Source organism: Rhipicephalus microplus, chromosome 10, assembly GCF_043290135.1.
Source record: "Rhipicephalus microplus isolate Deutch F79 chromosome 10, USDA_Rmic, whole genome shotgun sequence".
Lineage (NCBI taxonomy): Eukaryota > Metazoa > Arthropoda > Arachnida > Ixodida > Ixodidae > Rhipicephalus > Rhipicephalus microplus.
In genome coordinates, this window is record NC_134709.1 from 64498709 (window position 1) to 64521568 (window position 22860).

Here is a 22860-nt window from a genome sequence, read left to right on the forward strand (position 1 = left end):
AAGAAGATTCCGAAATGATAGAGCCCCTTCGCCGAACGAGGACGTGCCCGTGCATATATGAGGTGCGAACGCTTGGTTCCAGCGCGAATTTGTGTTCCTGGAGTTTGGACATCAGCGTTGCGTGTGTGAGTGCTCGTGGTTTAACTCGAACATCTCCGCACTGAGAATCAATGAAGAAACAATCTAGTGTCACCTGGTTAAGGGCTAGAAACAAGCTATTATAGAATCAACCAGATTAGTATTCAGAGTAGTAAAGCTTGGCTGTTTCAAACTTTGCGCGGCTTAGTGCATACTTTGTTTGTTTTATTTGTGCGTGCGTGTGTGTGCGTGTGAGCGTGCGTGCTTTCACTGTTGGATACGGTCACCGCACTCCTGCCTAAAACCTAACACCCGGATCCGCATTATTCACATCAGCGAGTGAACAGGTTAATAATACCATGAGTAGATCATTTTAATTAGCTTTTTTTCGTTTCTTTGTTTCACTCAGCCTCAAAACACAAATGTCGTGCGCCGCCTACAATACCACGTACCAGATGTCCCGGATGGCTCAGCACCTGGCCACGGCCGTTAAAGAGGGACTCATGTACACCGAGTAAGTAATCGTAAATGCGTTCAAAGCTACAGTCGTACACACATTAAGAAATCCGGACAAGCCTCGCCCAGATGACCGATGCACGACAGCCATTCGACTATGCGAATAAAAAAAATACTCGTGCTCGCGCTCTGGGTATTTTTCTTCGAAGGAGGGATCAGTGACTGTCGTGCTCATGACATCAGCCTAGAGTTTGCGCGCATTGACGCAGCAGGCGTGCTTGCGTTCAACCTCGAGGAAAAAATACCCCATACTTTGACAGTACTACTCTATTAAAATGAAGAAACTTGAAGTGCAACCGATGAACCGCATTAGGGTTCAAAGGGTCGTTAATGAAACCCACGTTAACATAAGTGTCGTACCCTATTGTAGAATACGAACCTTAACGCAAATTTTCGCTGTACAAAGGCGAGCCTTGCGCCTTACGTTTCTCTTTTGTACATAACGCGTCCTAAGCGCATTAGCAAAGCGTATACACTTTGCTAATGTGCTTAGTACGCGTTTTATAATCATGTCAAGGCTTTTGGACGTAAAGCCCCAAAAATTACCATTACTATTCTCATAAAAATAAAAATGAACAGATTGCCGATCGTATTTTGTAAGTAGCTGCCACGCAAGCCCTTTTTTTTCTAGTATTGAAGTGTCGTTTCATGGCCCCGTGAAATCAGAGGAGCGGGCATTCAGAGTTTTGTGGTATTCACCCTGGATAAAACCACTCGCCCCCACTGAACACGACACGGGGCATTATGCAACGTTAGTTCGCACTTTTCAGTTGTCAGTAAGAGCCTATAAGAACGTATCATAGGCTGCCATGAAAAAGTGGCCGACAGACTTCCATGGAGAGTGTTCGTGCACGACGTGTGCTCCGCGCCTTGGCTAAGCTTAGAGGCTTGAAGTGTTGCTCTTATTTTTCATAACCGTTTATGTTGGTTTAAACTGATAAATGTTATTTTAGTACTCCAGCAGTCTCTGACGGCGTTTTTTTTTAGGGGTGGATGGTTAGAACCCTAGAAGCTTTTTTAAAAAAAAAAACTTGATCGTGCCATCTCGGCGAGATGGCACGTGGCTTTTGGCAACATTCAAGCGCGAAACCTCATTTTCACCGAAACATTTCGCGTACCTCGTCCTTGTGAACGTCTGGTTTCGCGCTCTGATGTTCCCACAGGCCAGAGGGGTGCTTTTGCGGCGTTCACCGCCCTTTCTGAAATCCAGATGTATTGTATGTACACGCAAAGCCTCACGCATATACATAGACAAGAAACACGCATAGACATGCAAAATGCCACCCTCCCCCTCTCCCTTCTCACCACGAAAAATGTTTCTGGTTTCGGCCTGGCTAACCCCGTAAACAGTTAACGTTTCAATTATTGTGTTACGCTGGAGCACTTTCCCGTTAATTTTACGTCGCGACACATGCACTTGCAATAATAATAATAATAATAATAATAATAATAATAATAATAATAATAATAATAATAACTGTTGGAGTTTCACTTCCCGAAGCCACAACATGATTATGAGGGGCGCCGCAGTAGAGGCCCCTGGGAATTACGACCACCTGGCGCTCTCTAACATGCACCTAAATCTAAGCACCTGTACAGACATCCAGCCTTTTCACTTCCATCGAAAATACCGCGATATTCGAGTCTGCAGTCGAGCATCATGACCACTAGACAACCACGATAAGAGCCCGCGGTGGCCTATAGGGAAGTGTCGGGCGGGAGTGTCGTGGACAGTGTTGGGCAGCAACATGCAGTCGCAATATACGCCAAACAAATGGCATGTTCTCAGGGACCTGACCGCCGAGTTCCTGGACGAGTACGTTTCTCTGACCGAGTGTCCGCCGGCCGAGCTGCTTCTGCGCTCGGCGGGAGACCAGCGCTTCAGCGACTTCGAGGTACTGCAGTGCAACTACGCCCACTTCCACCTGGGTTCCAAGAAGTGGCCCGCCGTGGGCTTCGGCGACTGGTTGCGAGCCATGATCGAGTTCCAGCTGAACTGGCCCGCCATAGAGGTATGCGCTTTGTTGTTTTCGAAAACTGCGGCCCATTCTGAGATATGGATTTCCGTGGGAAAGGGAATGTATTCTGAAAATGTAAGCCGCCAGGTATGCGGTGGGCTTCGATGCATGATCCATGTCATCCTGATTCGTATTTCATTAGGTTCACTTCACTAAAGATTGACGGTCATCCCAAAAAGTGAATGTCCAGCGAAGATGTTTCACGACCATCTTCACTAAGACGAATTTGTTCCTTTCGCTGCGCGTTGTTTTCTTGCTGTGCTCCTGGTGCATTTGATTTCCGTGCTGATTGAACTGAATGAGTTACCCGACGGGTCTCCTTTTTATATACAAAAGTGGGAAACGCAAGCGCGGAGATTCGAAGCCCGCGTGTGTAGTGTGAAGCAACTTCAACCTAATCTTCGCCGGGAACGCGTGATTGGATGCTGCCTTTCTTGGCAGGAGCCTTATCAGCCATTGTGCAGTTTCAATGCTTCTTTTGTGGTTTTCTTCTTCGAAACGAATACTTAGCTATATGCTCTTCCTGATCGCAAAGAAACATGTGTTGTTTGCCTTGAATCAACTCGTAACGGCATCATGTGGTCGTTACGTAACATGAAGTCACACCATAATTTCTGATGCCATGATGACGAAACGAACTTTTGCGATATGCGACGCCATGGCGAAGTTGAATGGTAACGCCATATGTAATGATGATGATTAATTGAATCACCCGTGCCCGACGCTGTAAATCAGTCGCAGCTGATGGTCAAATTTCAAGTTTAGCGAGGGATCTAAGCATGTCACCTTAAATATTTTCAAAATGAGTGAGAAGCTGAGGAAGCCTACCTATACGAGGAATGACACTCCGCTACGAGGATCAAGATTATGTATGCTTCTTGTTTTGCTTGTGTCAAGCCGGTAACTGGCAGTGCAGATATACCTCTTCAAATTTTCTTTCGGTGCTCGCATTTCTTTATTCGATATAGCTACATTATGAGATGATCACTACCTGCAGCCGCACTTAAATGTGCAAAACGAGAATATTTTCAGAAAAAAATTGATAATGGCAATGATACGCAGGTCACGAATAAATTCTTAAATAATAAATGTCGTGAGCAGATAACGAAAATTAGAACTAAAACAGAAACATACAGCCATCCAACTGATATCGCCAATGCGTTCAGGGTGTATTTTAGCAGTACCTGTGAATCTCTGAGAAATCCCCCATTACCAATTACATCGCGAGCCTTATTCTTTCTTCTTGCGACCTACGAGTGCAGAGGAAGTTCTTCGCGTTTTAACTTCGCTCAGGTCCACGGGACCTAGTCTTGACTTTGTTCATCCATCTCACATCAAGTTAGTCTCTAGTGAGCTATCTCCTGTCGTTGCAGATATTGTTAACAAGATGTTTAAAGCAGGCATGTTTCCCGATTCCCTAAATGTTGGTAGAATCACACCTGTTCACAAAAAAGGTGATTGCGAACTTCTGAGTAATTATAAGCCCATTTGTATTCTTCCATTTTTGAGCAAAATGATCGAGCGTCCTATGCATACAAGATTAATATCGACTTGACAAAGTTTAATCTGTTGACATCTAAACAGTACGGCTTTCGGCCTGGCTATTCCATTGAGCCTGTGCTTCTAATCCTCACCGATAAAATAAAAGGGGCAATCGACCAAGACTTCGTAGTTGGTGGCGTATTCATACATTTAACGAAAGGTTTTGACACATTTAATTACAAAATTCTTATACATAAACTTGAATCGTATGGCATATCTGGCCCTGCACTTTAATTTATATTGTCACGCAGCAAAGGACGACGCAGTTGTCTATAAGGGAAACAAGTTTATTGGAGCGAACCTGTGCTCCCCTAACAACTGAAAGAATACACAGGCGGCGAAGCAGCGGCCGGCTTAACGACGGGCACGCTAGTGAGCGTCGGCGATCGAATGACGCGGCATCGGCTGTGCGGGAATTTATATCCCTCGGCGCGAGGGTTTCTCGAATAGTCGAATTGTATCGAGAACGCCGTGATAGCGTTTGTTAGAAACGCTGTTCGTTCGAACAGCGTTTCTAACAAACAACGCTTGAAGCGTTGTTTCTATCGAACAACGCCTGAAGCGTTGTTCGATAGCGTTTGTTCGAAACGCTGTGGTAGCGTTTGTTCGAAACGCTGTGAAAACGGCGATAGCACAGGCCGGCGCAGCCAGGCCGAAAAAAACAAAACGCAAATAAACAAACCCAATGCATGGTTCGCGGCATTACCCCCCCTCTAAGAGTGCATCGACCCGATGCTAACATAAGGGACAGTCCACACAAATTAAAAGTTCGTCATCGTCCGTAGAAAGGTTTTAAGCGAACCACATGGACGACTTCGGGCCGCGTGCGTCGTCGTGATGTACGGGAGTCCCCATCGGGGATCACTTCGTACGTTAGTTCGCCAACACGTCGTAGAATCTGGTAGGGTCCGAAATAGCGTCGTAGAAGTTTCTCACTGAGTCCACGTCGTCGAATGGGAGTCCAAACCCACACACGATCTCCAGGATGGTACTCGGCGTCTCGGCGTCGGAGATTGTAGCGTCCGGCATCCACCAGTTGCTGGTCCGTTATACGAGCTCGAGCGAGCTGGCGGGCCTCCTCCGCACGTTGGAGGTATCCTTGGACGTCGGCGTTGAGGTCGTCGTCTTCTACGTGCGGAAGCATGGCGTCGAGCATCGTAGTCGGCCGTCTTCCGTAGACGAGCTCGAACGGTGTCATCTGCGTGGTTTCTTGAATAGCCGTGTTGTACGCAAACGTGACGTACGGGAGGACTTCGTCCCACGTCTTATGTTCAACGTCGACGTACATAGACAGCATATCCGCGATTGTCTTATTGAGCCGTTCCGTTAGTCCATTCGTTTGGGGGTGGTACGCCGTCGTTCTTCGGTGATCTGTGTTGCTGTAGCGTAAGATTCCTTGCATGAGCTCCGCAGTGAAGGTCGTTCCGCGGTCCGTGATTAGGACCTCAGGGGCTCCATGTCGCAGCACAATTTGGTTAATAAAGAACTTTGCAACTTCTTGTGCAGTTCCCCTAGGAAGAGCGGTGGTCTCTGCGTAGCGCGTCATGTAGTCTGTCGCTACGACAATCCATTTGTTCGCGGATCGGGATGTAGGGAACGGGCCCAGAAGGTCCATTCCGATCTGTTGGAAGGGCCTCGTTGGGACGGCGATCGGCTGCAGAAGTCCGGCTGGTCTCGTCGGTGGTGTTTTTCGTCGCTGGCAGTCACGGCAGCTCCGGACGTAGTGGGTGACATCGGATGTAAGGCGGGGCCAGAAGTATTTCGCCTTGATTTTTGTAATCGTGCGAGCTGTTCCGAGATGTCCGGAAGACGGGTCGTCGTGGCACGCTTCCAAACTTTCGTCACGAAGGTCTGCGGGGATGACAAGTAGATAATTCGTTCTCGTTCCGGGGTTGAAATTCTTCTTCACTAGGATGGAGTTTTTGAGGCTGAATGCTGGTAAGTTGCGCTTGAACGCCCTAGGCACGGCGACGTTGCGTCCTTCGAGGTAGTCAATCATGGCGCGGAGGTCAGGGTCGGCACGCTGCTGGGCGGCTAGGTCGCTCTCTGTCACGACTCCGAAGAACGCGCTGTCTTCATCGGAGTCCTGTGGTGGTGGGTCGACGGGGGCGCGGGATAGGCAGTCGGCATCGGAGTGTTTCCTGCCGGATTTGTAGAATATTGTAACGTCGAACTCTTGCAGGCGCAAGCTCCACCGCCCAAGACGGCCAGAGGGGTCCTTCAAATTGGTGAGCCAACACAGCGCATGATGGTCTGTCACAACCTTAAACGGTCTACCATAGACGTATGGACGAAATTTTGAAATGGCCCATATGATAGCCAGGCACTCTTTCTCGGAGGCAGAGTAGTTTCTCTCCTCCTTCGACAGACCACGGCTTGCATAGGCGATTACCTTTTCGTAACCGCTTTGCTTTTGGACGAGGACGGCACCCAAACCGATATCACTGGCGTCCGTGTGCATTTCCGTTTCGGCGTTTTCGTCGAAATGAGCGAGCACGGGCGGGTTTTGCAGGCGTTGTTGCAGCTCGCAGAATGCCTTTTCTTGGTCGTTTTCCCAGCTGAAAGGGGTGCTTTCTTTCCTCAGGCGCGTGAGTGGCTCTGCAATGCGTGCGAAGTTTGCGACGAAGCGCCGGTAGTATGCGCACAGTCCGAGAAACCTTCGCACACCCTTCTTATCTTTCGGCCTTGGGAAGTTCGCAATGGCTGATGTTTTTGCCGGGTCAGGTAGGACTCCCGCGGCATTCACGACGTGACCCAAGAACTTGAGTTCCTCGTACGCGAAACGGCACTTCTCGGGCTTCAGCGTTAACCCCGACGTACGAATGGCCTCGAGTACAGATTCCAACCTTGTGAGGTGTTCGTCGAAAGTCCGGGCGAATACGACAACGTCGTCGAGGTATACGTGGCAAGTGTGCCACTTCAGGCCTGCTAGCACAGTGTCCATAACCCTCTGAAACGTTGCGGGCGCCGTGCACAGCCCAAACGGCATCACCTTGAACTCGTATAGACCGTCCGGGGTTATAAATGCAGTCTTCTCTCGGTCTCTCTCGTCCACTTCAATTTGCCAGTAGCCAGTCTTCAGATCCATGGATGAGAAGTACTTGGCGTGGCAGAGGTGGTCGAGGGCGTCGTCGATTCGTGGCAGGGGGTACACGTCCTTTTTGGTGATTTTGTTTAGTCTCCGGTAGTCAACGCAGAATCTTAAAGTGCCATCTTTTTTCTTCACGAGTACAACCGGCGCAGCCCACGGACTTTTCGATGGCTGTATTATGTCGTTGCTGAGCATGTCCTCTACTTGAGTCCGGATGGCTTTTCGCTCGTGTGAAGAAACGCGGTACGGTGACTGTCTGGTAGGTCGGGCTCCATCTTCGGTTATTATCCGGTGCTTCGCCAAAGGTGTCTGACGTAACTTCGAGTTCGAGGAAAAACACTCGCTGTAGCGACGGAGCAACTCCAGTAATCTGTCCCGATTTTCTTGCGACAGCGCCGGGTTCACGTCGAAAGGATGTGGCAGCCTGGAAGCATCTGCGCGTGCGCGTTCAAAGGTGGCGACCGCGATCACTTGACTCGCTTCTTGCGTTTCTTCGAGGAACGAAATTGCAGCGCCCTTGTTTAGATGCTGGTACTCCTCGGTGAAATTGGTGACCAAAACGTGGGATCTGCGTTGGTTAAACCGCGCAATGCCTCTTGCGACAGACACACCGCGGTCTAGAAGCAACCTTTGGTCAGTCTCCACGATAGCGTCGACGTCAGGAGCAGCACGTTCACAATTGACGGCGATCATCAAGCTTGCGCGGGGTGGCAGGGTGACGTGATCGTCGGCGATCCTTACAGCAGCACGGTGTCCGAGGTTCGGCTGCGGCGTCGTGGAGTGATCGGAAGAAAACGTTATCGACCTGGTCTGCAGATCAATTATTGCGCCATTGTCCGTCAAAAAGTCCATTCCGAGAATTACGTCGTAGGAGCAGTTAGGCAAAATGACGAACTCCGAAGGGTACGTAGTGCCGTCTATGGTGACGCGCGATGTGCACATTCCACTTGGGGTCACGAGGTGGCCTCCTGCTGTGCGTATGTGCGGACCGTCCCATCTGGTTGTAACTTTCTTTAGCTTGGACGCGAATGACCCACTCATGACCGAGTAGTCGGCTCCCGTGTCGATGAGGGCGACTACGTCAAGGCCGTCGATGGACAACTGGACGTCGGATGCCGCTTTCCTCGAATTTCGGGTGCGTCGGGGCGTCGTATCGCGGCTTGCGCGTGTTGATAGTCGGGCACTATGCGTCGTCATCGTCGTCTTCTCAGCGGCAGGCTTCGTCATTTCGGGTACGCGTCGCGCAGCGTAGCTGTCGTCGTTTTCGGTGGTCTCGTCAGGGTGTCGTCGGGAAGTCGGGATGAGGGCATGTCGTGAATCACGGTCTTGCGTCGTTGGGGGGTTTTCATTTTCCCGCCGTTGTGCAACTTCACCTCCAGAAGTTGCTGCTTTTAGTTTCCCCTTCGTGGGCTGGGGGACCTTCCACGGGTGAAGTCAGCATTGCTGTGACGGTTGGGGGATTGGTACGGGTAGGGCGACGGCGAACGGTTGAACGGGATGGTCCACGTCTGGTGTTCGACAGGTATTCTTCGATCTCAAATGGGCGCTGGCCGGCTCGCGGGCGGGGTGCGTCGACGGAGAACCCACGCAAACCCAGCCTCTTGTACGGGCAGCGGCGGTAGACGTGGTCGGCCTCTCCGCAGTGGTAGCACAGCGGACGATTATCTGGCGTTCGCCACACCTCGGTCTTCCTGGGCGCCTGGTTTCGGGATACAGGGGGTCGGGCGGGCGACATTGGGCGGCGGTACGGCGGGGCCTCTTGATAACGGGTTGGGACTGGTCGGGGTCGACGAGCAGCAGCGGAGTAGGTCATCGCTTGTGCTTCGCAAGATGCTTCCGACGGCGTGGAATTCCCCAGTGCTTGCTGAACCTCCTCGCGGACGACGTCAGTGAGGGAGGCGACTTGGGGCTGCGGCGTTGCTGGGAACAATTTCCTCAATTCCTCGCGAACGACGGCGCGGATGGTCTCCCGCAAGTCTTCCGTCGCCAATCCAGGGGCGTTTACCGGGTTCACCGAAAGGGTGTTGAGTGGTCTATCGTATTGCCGCGAACGCATATCCAAGGTCCTCTCGATCATCGAAGCCTCGGTGACGAACTCAGCGACGGTCTTAGGGGGGTTGCGGATGAGTCCAGCGAAGAGCTCTTGTTTAACTCCCCGCATCAGAAAGCGCACCTTCTTATCCTCTGCCATTTTGGGGTCAGCTCTCCGGAACAGCATCTTCATCTCCTCAGCGAACAGTACAACACCTTCGTTAGGGTGTTGCATTCGCGTCTCCAACAAAAGGGCGGCTCGTTCTTTCCGCACAACCGTAGCGAATGTTTTGAGGAATTCGCTCTTAAAGACAGTCCAGTCGGTTAGGGAGCCTTCATGGTTCTCAAACCACGTTCGAGCTGCATCCTCCAAATAGAAGAAGACATGACGAAACGTTTCTTCGTCATCCCACCTGTTAAAGATGCGGATGCGCTCCAGCTTCTCCAGCCACTCTTCCGGGTCTTCACCAGGAGATCCTCGGAATGATGGGGGCTCACGAGGTTGTTGCAGAACGACGGGAGGGTTGGTAGCGCTGGTCATGGTGCCTGCGTTGATCATCGTGGTTTTTACGTCTTCTTTCCTCTTTTTATCCGGGAGCAGTCCAAACTCTGGCTGAAGGCCTTGCTGTCGGCGGCTGACACGAGTTGGGCGTGCTCGTCGTGTTGGGCTTGCTTGTCGGCTTGGCAATGGCTTAGGGTTCATCTACCCCGCACCTCCACCAGATGTCACGCAGCAAAGGACGACGCAATTGTCTATAAGGGAAACAAGTTTATTGGAGCGAACCTGTGCTCCCCTAACAACTGAAAGAATACACAGGCGGCGAAGCAGCGGCCGGCAAAACGACGGGCACGCTAGTGAGCGTCGGCGATCGAATGACGCGGCATCGGCTGTGCGGGAATTTATATCCCTCGGCGCGAGGGTTTCTCGAATAGTCGAATTGTATCGAGAACGCCGTGATAGCGTTTGTTAGAAACGCTGTTCGTTCGAACAGCGTTTCTAACAAACAACGCTTGAAGCGTTGTTTCTATCGAACAACGCCTGAAGCGTTGTTCGATAGCGTTTGTTCGAAACGCTGTGGTAGCGTTTGTTCGAAACGCTGTGAAAACGGCGATAGCACAGGCCGGCGCAACCAGGCCGAAAAACCAAAACACAAATAAACAAACCCAATGCATGGTTCGCGGCAATATCTAGATATCTGTACAATCACACTCAAGTTGTTCAGAGTGACAGTAAAGTTTCAGCAGCTAAGAAAGTAAATCAAGGTGTTCCTCGGGGCTCGATTCTTGGCCCGCTGCTCTTTTTGCTATTTATTAACGATCTACCTAATGTTTTGACCGCTACAGACTCCATCTTATATGCAGCAGACACGACCAATTTTACTTATGCTAATAATGTCGATGAGCTAAAACGAAACATTAACGTGGATCTACATAATATAAGTTCCTGGTGTCGAATGAACATGTTAAGAAATAATCCATCAAAAACAGTTTTTATAGTTTTTCATTCCTTCCCGACTGTACTTTCAAAATCTATATCTGTGCGTCTGGACGACAATTTAATTCCCATGTCCGACAGTACAACGTTTCTTGGTGTAGTTCTTGACCGGGATATGAAATTCAGTCTTCATGCGCAATCACTCATTCGCAAGATAACCTTTGGAATACGTACCATAATGAAAACTCGTTCATATTTTCAGCCACACATGATCCACTCCCTTTATCACGCACATATTCGCAGCCATTTATCTTATGCATATCAGCTTGGGGTAACACATATTTGACCCACCTCAACCAACTACAACGCCTACAGAATCAAGCACTTCGACTCATGACTTTCAGCCATTTCTTAACCAATGCAACGCCACTTTATCAAAATTTAAATGTGCATCCTCTTTATCACCTCTTTCAGCTGAAGTGATCAGTTGTGATGTATAGGCTTTTTCACGGTAATGTGCATGTAGATGACATTGCCATGGAAAGACTTGTAGAGAATAATATTAATACGAGGCAGTGGGCATGGCTCCGCCCCGTCGTAGACGCATCGATGAAGAAGAAGCGGATTCGGCGTGTTCCCCCCTTTGTCCGTTTTGCGAAGAATCAGAAACTATTGAACATTATTTTGGCTCATGTCGGAACTATGCAATAATTAGGAAACGACTTTTAGATATTCCATTTGCGAAGCTAGGTTTAAATTTAACCACAGAAAATGTTCTAAATTTTAGTGCCTCTGTTTTGGGAAATTGCCACAGAGATGCATTCGATGCGGTGTGTAATTTTATTCAAGACTCTAAACGTTTTTCAACATAAAGCCCACGTTAACAGGTACTCAAAAAAACAGGGTTGAAAAGTAATTTTCAAATCTGGATAAATCTGTGACATACCAAATTAATCGGGTTTGGCAAAACCAGCTGTCTGGTCGGCTCCCAAATACAAGTTATAGCTATTAGTGTCTACTTTGTTGTTGATTCTTTTTTCTCACTATCTAAATCTTTGGTTTCTTTCTTTTTTTAATATACTGTCTTCACTATACAACTCCCCCCCCCCTTTTTTTTCGTTGTAAGCAATAATGCAGTTATCGTCCATATGAGACTATATTCTTACAAGGAAACGCATATTTGCAGATATTTACGACGATTACACGCGACGACATTGCCTGGCACACTGGCGGGCTGGGACCAGTCTCTATTCACTTCGTAGTCTTTTCTTTCACGCAGGGACCCTCTACCGCTTTATGCCCCAATCCCACTACTGCCTTGTCACACTATCCCGCGGCGTTAAAGCGCCGACCCGGCGCTTGTCACGAAAGGGGAGTGTTGGGTGACACATAAGGCTTCAGTCTTACGACGTGCACAACAGTGGATGGTGGTGGCATTTAGTGCGCTTCGTCGACGACTCGCTGTATCTCGTAGGTAAGGTTGGTGATCTTGCGCAGGACTTTGTATGGTCCGTCATAGCGAAATAAAAGTTTTTCTGAGAGGCCGATATGACGACATGGGGTCCACAAGAGTACGAGAGAACCTGGTGCATAGGAAACTTCGCGGTGGTGACGATCGTATCGATCTTTCTGAGAGGCTTGAGAAAGTATGAGTCGTTCTCGGGCAATCTGTCGTGCTGCGTCGGCTCGCTCTATAGCATCGCGGACGCATGTGACAGGGGAGCTTGAACCAGCGGGAAGGAGTGTATCAAGAGGCAGAGAGGGTTCCCGTCCATAAAGAAGGTAGAACGGGGAATAGCCTGCGGTGTCATGTCTGGAGGAGTTGTAAGCGAAGGTGACGTAGGGTAACGTTGCGTCCCAGTCACGGTGGTCTGGAGAAACATACATTGACAACATGTCCTTGATAGTGCGATTCAGGCGCTCTGTAAGTCCATTAGTTTGTGGATGGTATGCCGTTGTGAACTTGTGGTTAGTGGAACAGAAACGTACGATATCCTGGACGACGCGAGACAAAAAGTATCGGCCTTGGTTAGTAACGAGCTGTCGAGGAGCGCCATGATGCAATATGATGTCATGCAGTATAAAGTCGGCGACATCGGTAGCGCAGCTGGTTGGAAGAGCGCGGGTGATCGCGTAACGTGTCACGTAGTCTGTCGCCACGTCAACCCATTTGTTCCCGGATGCAGAAGTGGGAAATGGCCCGAGAAGGTCGAGCCCTATGCGGTAGAATGGTTCAGCAGGGATCTCAATAGGGTTAAGAAGGCCAGCTGGAAGCGATGTTGGTCGTTTTCAACGTTGACAAAGGTCGCAGCTGGCGACATACTTTTGCACAGAGCGATATAGGCGTGGCCAGAAAAAACGGCGCCGGACGCGATCATAAGTGCGGGTGACTCCCAGGTGACCAGCGGCAGATTCATCGTGAAGCTGTCGGAGAACATCTACACGCAAATGGGAAGGCACGACGAGAAGGCGGTCAGGCCCATTAGGGCGCATGTTGTGGCGGTAGAGAACACCTTCATTAAGGAAATACAAGTTCAGAGAAGTGGGCGGAGTAGCGGAACTCAGGCTTTCTATGATGGGAAGTAAATCCGGGTCGCGGCGTTGCTCAGAAGCGATATCAAGAAAGTCTGATATTGATAAGACGCAAGCCTCCGTAGCTCTCTCTGTGGCGTCTGGTGGATCCACTAGATACCGTGACAGGCAGTCGGCGTCTTGATGGAGGTGACCAGATTTGTGCACGACCGAGAAGGTGTATTCTCGGAGGCGGAGAGACCAACGACCAAGACGTCCCGTGGGATCCTTGAGCGAGGAAAGCCAGCAGGGTGCATGATGATCAGTTACAACAGTAAAACTGCGGCCGAAAAGGTATGGGCGAAATTTAGCGACAGCCCAAACAAGAGCAAGACACTCTCTTTCGGTGATGGAATAGTTCCTCTCGGCAGGGGATAAAAGGCGGCTGGCGTAGGCGATGACACAGTCACGTCCATGCTGACGCTGAGCTAAAACAGCACCAATTCCGTGGCCACTCGCGTCCGTACGAACTTCTGTCGGGGCAGTCTGATGGAAGTGTGCTAATATTGGCGTAGTCGTGAGGGCTGCAATGAGCGCCAAAAATGCAGCACTTTGAGGCGAATTCGAAGTAAATGGGACGTCTTTTTTAAGAAGCTCGGTGAGAGGCCGCGCAATATCGGCGAAATTCCGGATGAAGCGGCGAAAATAGGAGCACAAACCAAGGAAGCTCCAGACATCCTTAGGAGAAGAGGGCACGGGAAATTGTGTCACTGCGCGAATTTTGTCCGGATCGGGCTGTACCCCAGATGCGTTAACGAGGTGACCAAGTACAGTTATTTCGCGACGGCCGAAACGGCATTTGGAGGAGTTCAGCAGGAGACCAGCGTTGCGGAATGCTTGGAGAATACTAGACAGTCGCTCAAGATGGCTTGCGAACGTCGGTGAAAAAACAGTTATATCATCTAAGTAGCATAAGCAAGTGGACCATTTGAAGCCGCGCCGAAGGGAATCCATCATGCGCTCAAAAGTGGCCGGCGCATTACAAAGCCCAAACGGCATTACTTTAAATTGGTATAACCCACCGGGGGTTACAAATGCTGTTTTTTCTCGGTCCCGTGGGTCAACAGCGATCTGCCAAAAACCAGATCGAAGGTCAATGGACGAGAAAAACTTTGCGCCATGAAGGCAGTCAAGGGCGTCATCTATTCTTGGTAAGGGGTAAACGTCCTTCTCAGTGACCTTGTTGAGATGTCTATAGTCGACGCAAAACCGCCATGTTTTGTCCTTCTTCTTGACAAGCACGACCGGGGATGCCCACGGACTAGATGAGTGTTCGACGACGCCTTCGGCGAGCATTTTCTCGACCTCTTTCTGGATGACAGAGCGTTCGGCAGCGGAGACGCGGTAAGGGCGGCGATGAATTGGGTTGGCATCGCCGGTGTTGATGTGATGGGTCACAACTGATGTCTGGCCTAAATGGCGGTTGTCAAGATCAAATATGTCCGCATAGAATGTCAACAGACGGTGGAGGTCTTGTGCTTCGGAGGGCGAAAGATCTGGCGCTATCATTTTGGCAATGTCAAAGCTTGACAGGTTGGGCGCAGTGAGCAACTTGACGTGCGGAGTAGGTTGCTGAGCCGACAGTTTAGAAATATCACACTCTTGCAACGACGACATGACGCCTAGTTTAATACCAGCAGGCAGCACGTGCGCGGAGAAACCAAAGTTCAAAAGAGACAGATGGGTCTGGTTGTGGCATACTCTCACCACGGTGTGCGGGACAGCAATGGAGTGCTTTAGCACAACTTCGGTAATAGGTGAAACGACATATTCACCATCGCGCACAGGCGGATCACACACGAGCTGCACGTAAGTCGCGGCTTGCGGCGGAAGATGCAGGAACTCGGTGGCACAAAGGCGACTTTGAGCATCACGGGCAACAGAGGCGTCAAAAGGCTGTTCCAACTGAAGAAGACCCGTCGAGCAGTCGATAAGGACGGAGTGCGCAGAGAGAAAGTCGAGACCAAGGATCACGTCATGTGGGCACTGCTCAAGCACGGTGAACAATACGACGGTCTGGCGCCCAGCAATACACACGCGAGAGGTGCACATGCCGAGAACGGTAGATGTGCTCCCATCGGCAAGCATTACTGCACACTTAATAGGAGGCGTGATCACTTTTCGCAGTTTAATACACAGAGCAGTGCTCATGACGGAAATTTGTGCGCCAGTGTCTATGAGGGCTGTAACGGTAACGTCATCCACCAAAAGGCCCAAAATATTGCGGCGTATAGGAATCGTCAACAGAGGATTTGCAGAACGGGTCGTTAATGCAGCGTCACCTCCGGGAGCTGCATGGTCTAGTTTCCCGAGGTTGAGGACCCAGGTCGTGCAGGGGACCTGGATCGAGAAATCATCGGCGAGAGAGATCGGCGGCCTTGGGGTGATGGTGACCGGCTGAACCTTCGACCCTGAACGCTAGTAGGAGCAGGCTGTGGATCGTACGGAGTAGAAAAGCGGCGAGAATTGCCTTCAAAGCGACGCCATGTCCCAGTGTTCTAAGAGGAATTGGATGTCCAACGATTGCGACAGTAGCGTGCAATGTGGCCGGCGCGAGAGCAGTGAAAGCAGATCGGTCTATCATCCGACGTTCTCCATTCAGCAGGGTTCCGGTGGCGGGAAGGGTAGCGTGAAGGGTACACCGGTATCTGGTTAACACAAGCCGAGCTCTCGGTAGTGCGAACAGCGCAAACAGGTGCGATGCCGAGATTTGCTATTTCTTGGCGAACGACGGCTTGGATGAGGGAGACGGTGGATGCGTTGTCTTGAGGACCGTCGGAGGCGATGGCTGCAGGAGCCATTGCTTCGAGTTCGCGGTGAACGATTCGGATGAAATTTTCGGACGATGTAGCTTGCGTGAACTTGGGGCTGTCTTCGCAGGTCGAAGTGGCTGCAGTATTAGGGAAACGCGCAAACTGGCGGGTTATGCGACGGTTCTTGGCATGCTCGAAGCGCTGACATTCTTTCACAACCGCGTCGACGGTGGCGCAATCTTTAACGATCAACAGATTGAAGGCGTCATCGGCAATTCCCTTTTAATATGTGAGCGATTTTGTCAGTTTCGCTAATGTTCTCGTCCACCTTTAGACAGAGGCCTAATACGTCCTGTATGTAAGATACATATGATTCCGTCGATGTCTGCACGCGACATTCCAGGTCTTTCCTCGCGGCCTGCTGTTGCCCAAATGGCCTGCTGAATAACTCGACAAGCTTCAGTTTGCAAACGTCCCAGCTGGTCAACTCAAACTCATGCGTCTCATATCCCGCCGTATCCCATACAACGTTGGCCAGCATCAACGTAGGGTCCCACCTATAGTATTCGCTCACGCGCTCGTACAATGCGACCCAATCTTCAACATTCACCTTGTCTCTCGTGGAGACGGGAGAATCAGAGGCGGCGGCGGCGGCGGCGGCTGCTGCTGCTGCTGCTGCTGCTGCTGCTGCTGCTGCTTCTGCTATGCTGCTGCTGCTGCTGCTGCTGCTGCTATGCTGCTGCTATGCTGCTGCTATGCTGCTGCTATGCTGCTGCTATGCTGCTGCTGCTATGCTGCTGCTGCTATGCTGCTGCTATGCTGCTGCTGCTATGCTGCTGCTGCTGCTGCTGCTGCTGCTGCTATGCTGCTGCTGCTGCTGCTGCTGCTATGCTGCTGCTGCTATGCTGCTGCTGCTGCTGCTATGCTGCTGCTGCTATGCTGCTGCTTCTATGCTGCTTCTGCTGCTATGCTGCTGCTGCTGCTGCTATGCTGCTGCTACGCTGCTGCTGCTATGCTGCTGCTGCTGCTACTATGCTGCTGCTGCTGCTGCTGCTGCTGCTGCTATGCTGCTGCTATGCTGCTGCTATGCTGCTGCTGCTATGCTGCTGCTGCTACTATGCTGCTGCTGCTGCTATGCTGCTGCTGCTGCTATGCTGCTGCTGCTGCTATGCTGCTGCTGCTGCTATGCTGCTGCTGCTGCTGCTATGCTGCTGCTATGCTGCTGCTGCTGCTATGCTGCTATGCTGCTGCTGCTGCTATGCTGCTATGCTGCTGCTATGCTGCTGCTGCTATGCTGCTGCTGCTATGGTGCTGCTATGCTGCTGCTGCTATGCTGCTGCTGCTGCTGCTGCTGCAATGGTGCTGCTGCTGCTGCTGCTATGCTGCTGCTGCTGCTGCTGCTGCTATGCTGCTGCTGCTGCTGCTATGCTGCTGCTGCTGCTGCTATGCTGCTGCTGCTGCTGCTGCTGCTATGCTGCTGCTGCTGCTGCTATGCTGCTGCTGCTGCTGCTGCTGCTATGCTGCTGCTGCTATGCTGCTGCTGCTATGCTGCTGCTTCTATGCTGCTTCTGCTGCTATGCTGCTGCTGCTGCTATGCTGCTGCTGCTATGCTGCTGCTGCTGCTATGCTGCTGCTGCTATGCTGCTGCTGCTATGCTGCTGCTGCTTCTGCTGCTGCTGCTGCTGCTATGCTGCTGCTATGCTGCTGCTGCTACTATGCTGCTGCTGCTGCTATGCTGCTGCTGCTGCTGCTGCTGCTATGCTGCTGCTATGCTGCTGCTGCTATGCTGCTGCTGCTATGCTGCTGCTATGCTGCTGCTATGCTGCTGCTGCTATGCTGCTGCTGCTGCTGCTGCTATGCTGCTGCTGCTGCTGCTATGCTGCTGCTGCTGCTGCTGCTGCTATGCTGCTGCTGCTGCTATGCTGCTGCTGCTGCTATGCTGCTGCTGCTATGCTTCTGCTGCTGCTGCTGCTGCTGTTATGCTGCTGCTATGCTGCTGATATGCTGCTGCTATGCTGCTGCTGCTATGCTGCTGCTGCTGCTGCTGCTATGCTGCTGCTATGCTGCTGCTGCTATGCTGCTGCTGCTGCTGCTGCTATGCTGCTGCTGCTGCTGCTGCTGCTGCTGCTATGCTGCTGCTATGCTGCTGCTGCTATGCAGCTGCTGCTATGCTGCAGCTGCTGCTATGCTGCTGCTGCTGCTATGCTGCTGCTGCTGCTGCTATGCTGCTGCTGCTATGCTGCTGCTATGCTGCTGCTGCTATGCTGCTGATATGCTGCTGCTATGCTGCTGCTATGCTGCTGCTGCTATGCTGCTGCTATGCTGCTGCTGCTGCTGCTGCTGCTATGCTGCTGCTGCTGCTGCTGCTATGCTGCTGCTGCTGCTGCTGCTATGCTGCTGCTGCTATGCTGCTGCTGCTGCTGCTGCTGCTACTATGCTGCTGCTGCTGCTACTATGCTGCTGCTGCTATGCTGCTGCTGCTGCTGCTGCTATGCTGCTGCTGCTATGCTGCTGCTGCTATGCCGCTGCTGCTGCTGCTATGCTGCTGCTGCTGCTGCTGCTGCTGCTGCTATGCTGCTGCTGCTGCTGCTGCTGCTGCCGCTATGCTGCTGCCGCTGCCGCTGCTATGCTGCTGCCGCTATGCTGCTGCCGCTGCCGCCGCCGCTGCCACTGCCGCTGCCGCTGCTGCTGCTGCTGCTGCTGCTGCTCTTGTGGGTGTTGGTTTGCCGGGAAAGTCAGGTAGGCGTACCCCGCACCTCCACCGATATTCTTACAAGGAAACGTATATTTGCAGATATTTACGACGATTACACGCGACGACAATGCCTGGCACACTGGCGGGCTGGGACCAGTCTCTTTTCACTTCGTAGTCTTTTCTTTCAGGCAGGGACCTTCTACCGCTTTATGCCCCAATCCCACTACTGCCTTGTGGCAATATATGTTCTCTTGGCCAATCCCCCAGAGTGGGTATGAGCCATGGATTAGAGGCTACAAACAAACAAACAAGCGCGAGATCCTAGCAGCCCTAAGGTGTCATACCTACCTGTAAATATTGCAAATACACTCCTTTCTCTCTTCCGTGTATTTGTAATCCCCGTAACAAATTGGTGGACGTGCTGGGTAACGAAGCGCCATACAACGGAGCTGCGCAGTGGTCGTCAAATCGGAGTTTCCGTGATGGAACACGGGACTGATCCCACGGCCACCTCTCCATCGGCCTCGGCGACGGCTGCACTATCCACGGCAACGCCTCCACCGGCCCCACCCCCACCCACGTACGTGCTGACGCATCCGACACATCCAGGAACGTTCTGCGGTACGTAGCTGATGTTGACGACTGGATAGCCGACTACGAACGTACCAGTGCGCTCAACCGGTATGACCCGACTCTCATGCTGGCCAACGTGCTGTTTTACCTGAAAGGCACGGCCAAAGTCTAGTACGAGAACCATGAGGAGGAGATCGGCAGTTGGAACACGTTCAAGGAGAAGCTTCGCGACTTATTTGGGAAGCCCATCGGTCGAAATGCGGCTGCAAAGAAGGAGCTGTCTATACGTGCTCAGACGTCCACAGAGCCGTATATCTCGTATATACAGTACGTGCTGGCTCTATGTTGTAAAGTCGACAACGACATGTCGGAGTCGGATAAGGTTGGCCACGTCCTCAATGAGATAGCGGACGATGCGTTCAATCTGCTAATGTGCCGGAACTGCGCGACCGTCAAGGAAATTATTCAGGAATGCCGGTGCTTTGAACAGGCCAAGAGCAGGCGTATTTCAAGATCTTTCACTCGACTGCCGAACACCGCTGCGACGTCCTCCTGCGAAGATGGACTGACCTCTCATCGGCAGTCTTCCCGGCGTCTGAAATTACGCGAATCGTGCGGCGGGAAATCGAAGCAATTACACCTGCTCTCCCCAGCAACGGCCACGTCGATTCGCAAGTACCGATTCGCAAGTACCTCGCAAGTACAGTCGATTGTGCGGGAAGAACTCAGCAATTTGGGCTTCGATGTCTGTGCCGTTGCTCAGTCTTGACCAATTGGCTTCCGTTCAAGGTCGCCGCCTCGCCCCAGGTCAACGCCCCAGGAACGGTCTTTTCCACGCTCTCGCAATCCGGCTGAATGGCGAACGGCGGGTGATCGGCCGATCTGCTTTAACTGCCGCCGCATATGGCACGTCGCACGGTATTGCCGCAACCATTGGTCTTCGTCCCGAACACAGTATAACACTGCTCGTCGCGCCGACAGCTACCACCTTTTCCAGCCTCCTGCACCGATCCCCGCAGCTACCGCCACCTTCCACCCTTCGATGTCCCTAATACGCAGCACAGCCGCTCACAATCACCTCGACGTCATCAGTCTCGTGGGGTAACACGATGACGCCCGACCTCCCCGCTCAATTCTCATCAGGGAAACTAAGTGGTGCAGCTCTTAGAGGTGAAGCTGCATCCTCGATACCGACCTCAAATCCTCTCCTTGCACTGCCGACACGACGAAATTTGATCGACGTAGACGTTGACGGCCTGACTGTTTCTGCACTTATTGACACCGGGGCGCATATTTCTGTGATGAGTGCCCGACTTCGTAGCCGCCTGAAAATGTTCTCAAACCGGCTGCTTCTGGCATTATTCGTGTCGCCGACGGAAGAAGTCTTGCCATCATAGGAATGTGCACAGGAAGCATCACAATCGCCGATCACCCCACATCTGTTCTCTTTGCAGTTATTGAGCAGTGCCCCAATAACCTGATTCTTGGATTGGATTTCTTGTCCACTCATGCCGCTCTCATCGACTGTGCAACCGGCGTTCTCCAACTTGAACTGCCTCGACTTGGGGCTGTGCCGTCCTCACCGTCACACCGATTGTGCGCTGTTGATTATCTTCGGCTGTCACCGCAAGCCACCACGTTTATGGCCTTAACGATATCACCAGCCCTTCCTGACGGTGACTACATAGTGTCTCCATTAGTGGATGTGCTCTTGGCGCGAAGTGTTGCTGAGCCGCATACCATCGTGACTATCGTGGACAACTACGTTCAGCTTCCGCTTCTCAACTTTAGTAGTTCGACCCAAGTTCTCCCGCAAGGCATTTCGTTAGGCCATGTTTCCCCACTTGATGCATGTAACATCGTGGCATTAGACCCTGAACTCTGCTCGTTCCCTATTGCAGCCAGCCGAGCAAACGCACCTACCGATGAAATCACGATGATGATTGCCCCTGATCTTTTTCCCTGTTAGGCTGCGCAACTTCACCACGTTCTGACCACCTACCGAGATATTTTCGACATCGATGACCGCCCTTTAGGTCAAACGTCCGTCGTGTGTCATCAAATACATACCGGCGATGCTAGTCCTGTTAGACAGCGACCATAGCGTGTTTACCAGTCCGAACGCCAGGTCATACAACGAGAAGTCGAGACGATGCTCTCCAAAGGAGTCATAGAGGCCTCTTCAAGTCCATGGGCGTCACCTGCTGTTTTAGTGAAAAAGAAGTATGGCAGTTGGAGATTTTGCGTTAACTACCGTGCCTTGAACAAAATAACCCGAAAAGACGTATATCCGCTGCCACGAATCGACGACGCCTTTGACTGCCTTCATGGCCCGCGATACTTCTCATCTATAGATCTGCGTTCGGGCTATTGGCAAATTTCTGTCGACGACTTAGACCACAAAAAAACTGCCTTTGTCACACCGGACGGCCTTTATCAGTTCAAGGTTATGCCTTTTGGGCTGTGCAACGCCCCGGCCACGTTCGAACGCATGATGGACTGTCTCCTCCGTCGTTGCAAATGGTCCATCTGCCTTTGCTACCTCGACGATGTGATTGCTTTTTCTCTAACATTTGAAAGCCACCTAACTCGTCGACCATTCTAGCCGTTTTTCGTCGAGTGGGACTCCAGCTGAACTCGAAAAAGTGCAATTTCGGCCGACGAGAAATCACGGTCCTTGGTCATCGTGTAAGCGCTGCTGGCGTCCAACCCGATCCTGACAAGATTAGCGCTGTCAAGAACTTTCCTCTGACTTTTACCACCAAAGATGTTCATTGTTTTGTGGGCTTATGCTCGTACTTCCGACGTTTTATACGCAATTTCGCTACAATTGCACGACCACTCACTGATCTTCTCAAAAAGAATGCGCCCTTCTCGTGGGGCCAAGGCCAAGCAGCTGCATGCGTTTTCCACGCTGATCCAGCTGCTCACTTCACCACTAATATTGGCTCACTTCGACCCGTCCGCGACGACTGAAGTTCGCACAGACGCCAGTGCTCACGGCATCGGCGCCGTCCTCGCTCAACACCAGGGGGGCCAAACGCGTGTTATTGCGTATGCCAGCCGCCTTCTCTCCACATCTGAGCGAAACTATTCGATAACGGAGCGCGAGTGTCTTGCGTTGGTCTGCGCTGTAGCGAAATTTCGCCGCTACTTGTATGGGCGGGAGTTTTCAGTTATTACGGACCACCACGCTCTGTGTTGGTTGCCGTCGCTCAAGGACCCAACTGGTCACCTAGGTCACTGGGCTTTACGTCTCCAGGAGTATAACTTCAACGTAATTTATAAGTCTGGCAGGTGACACCAAGATGCGATTGTCTCTCGCGTTATCCGGTGGACCCTGCTAGTCTCGCCGTCCATGAGAGCGATTCTTGTGTGCTCGCCATATCCGATTTGTGCGACATCGGCATGGAGCAGCGCTGGGACGCAACTTTCAAGACGGTTATTGTGCGAGTATCTTCAGGACATTCCGACCCTTCGCTCCGTCAATATGTCCTCCGCAACGAAATTCTCTACCACCGCGACATGAAGCCTGATGGCCCGGACCTTTTGTTAGT

The 22860-nt window shown here is 51.6% G+C and overlaps 1 protein-coding gene across 1 annotated transcript in view; it reads left to right on the forward strand.

The window, feature by feature from the left end:
- The window catches only part of LOC119185009 (isoprenyl transferase-like), a 36917-nt gene that overhangs the window by 11084 nt on the left and 2973 nt on the right, over positions 1-22860 (forward strand). Inside the window, exons 5-6 of the mRNA XM_075874675.1 lie at positions 488-592; positions 2384-2606. Coding sequence (XP_075730790.1) covers positions 488-592; positions 2384-2606 — 328 coding nt within the window. The remainder of the gene's footprint in view (positions 1-487; positions 593-2383; positions 2607-22860) is intronic.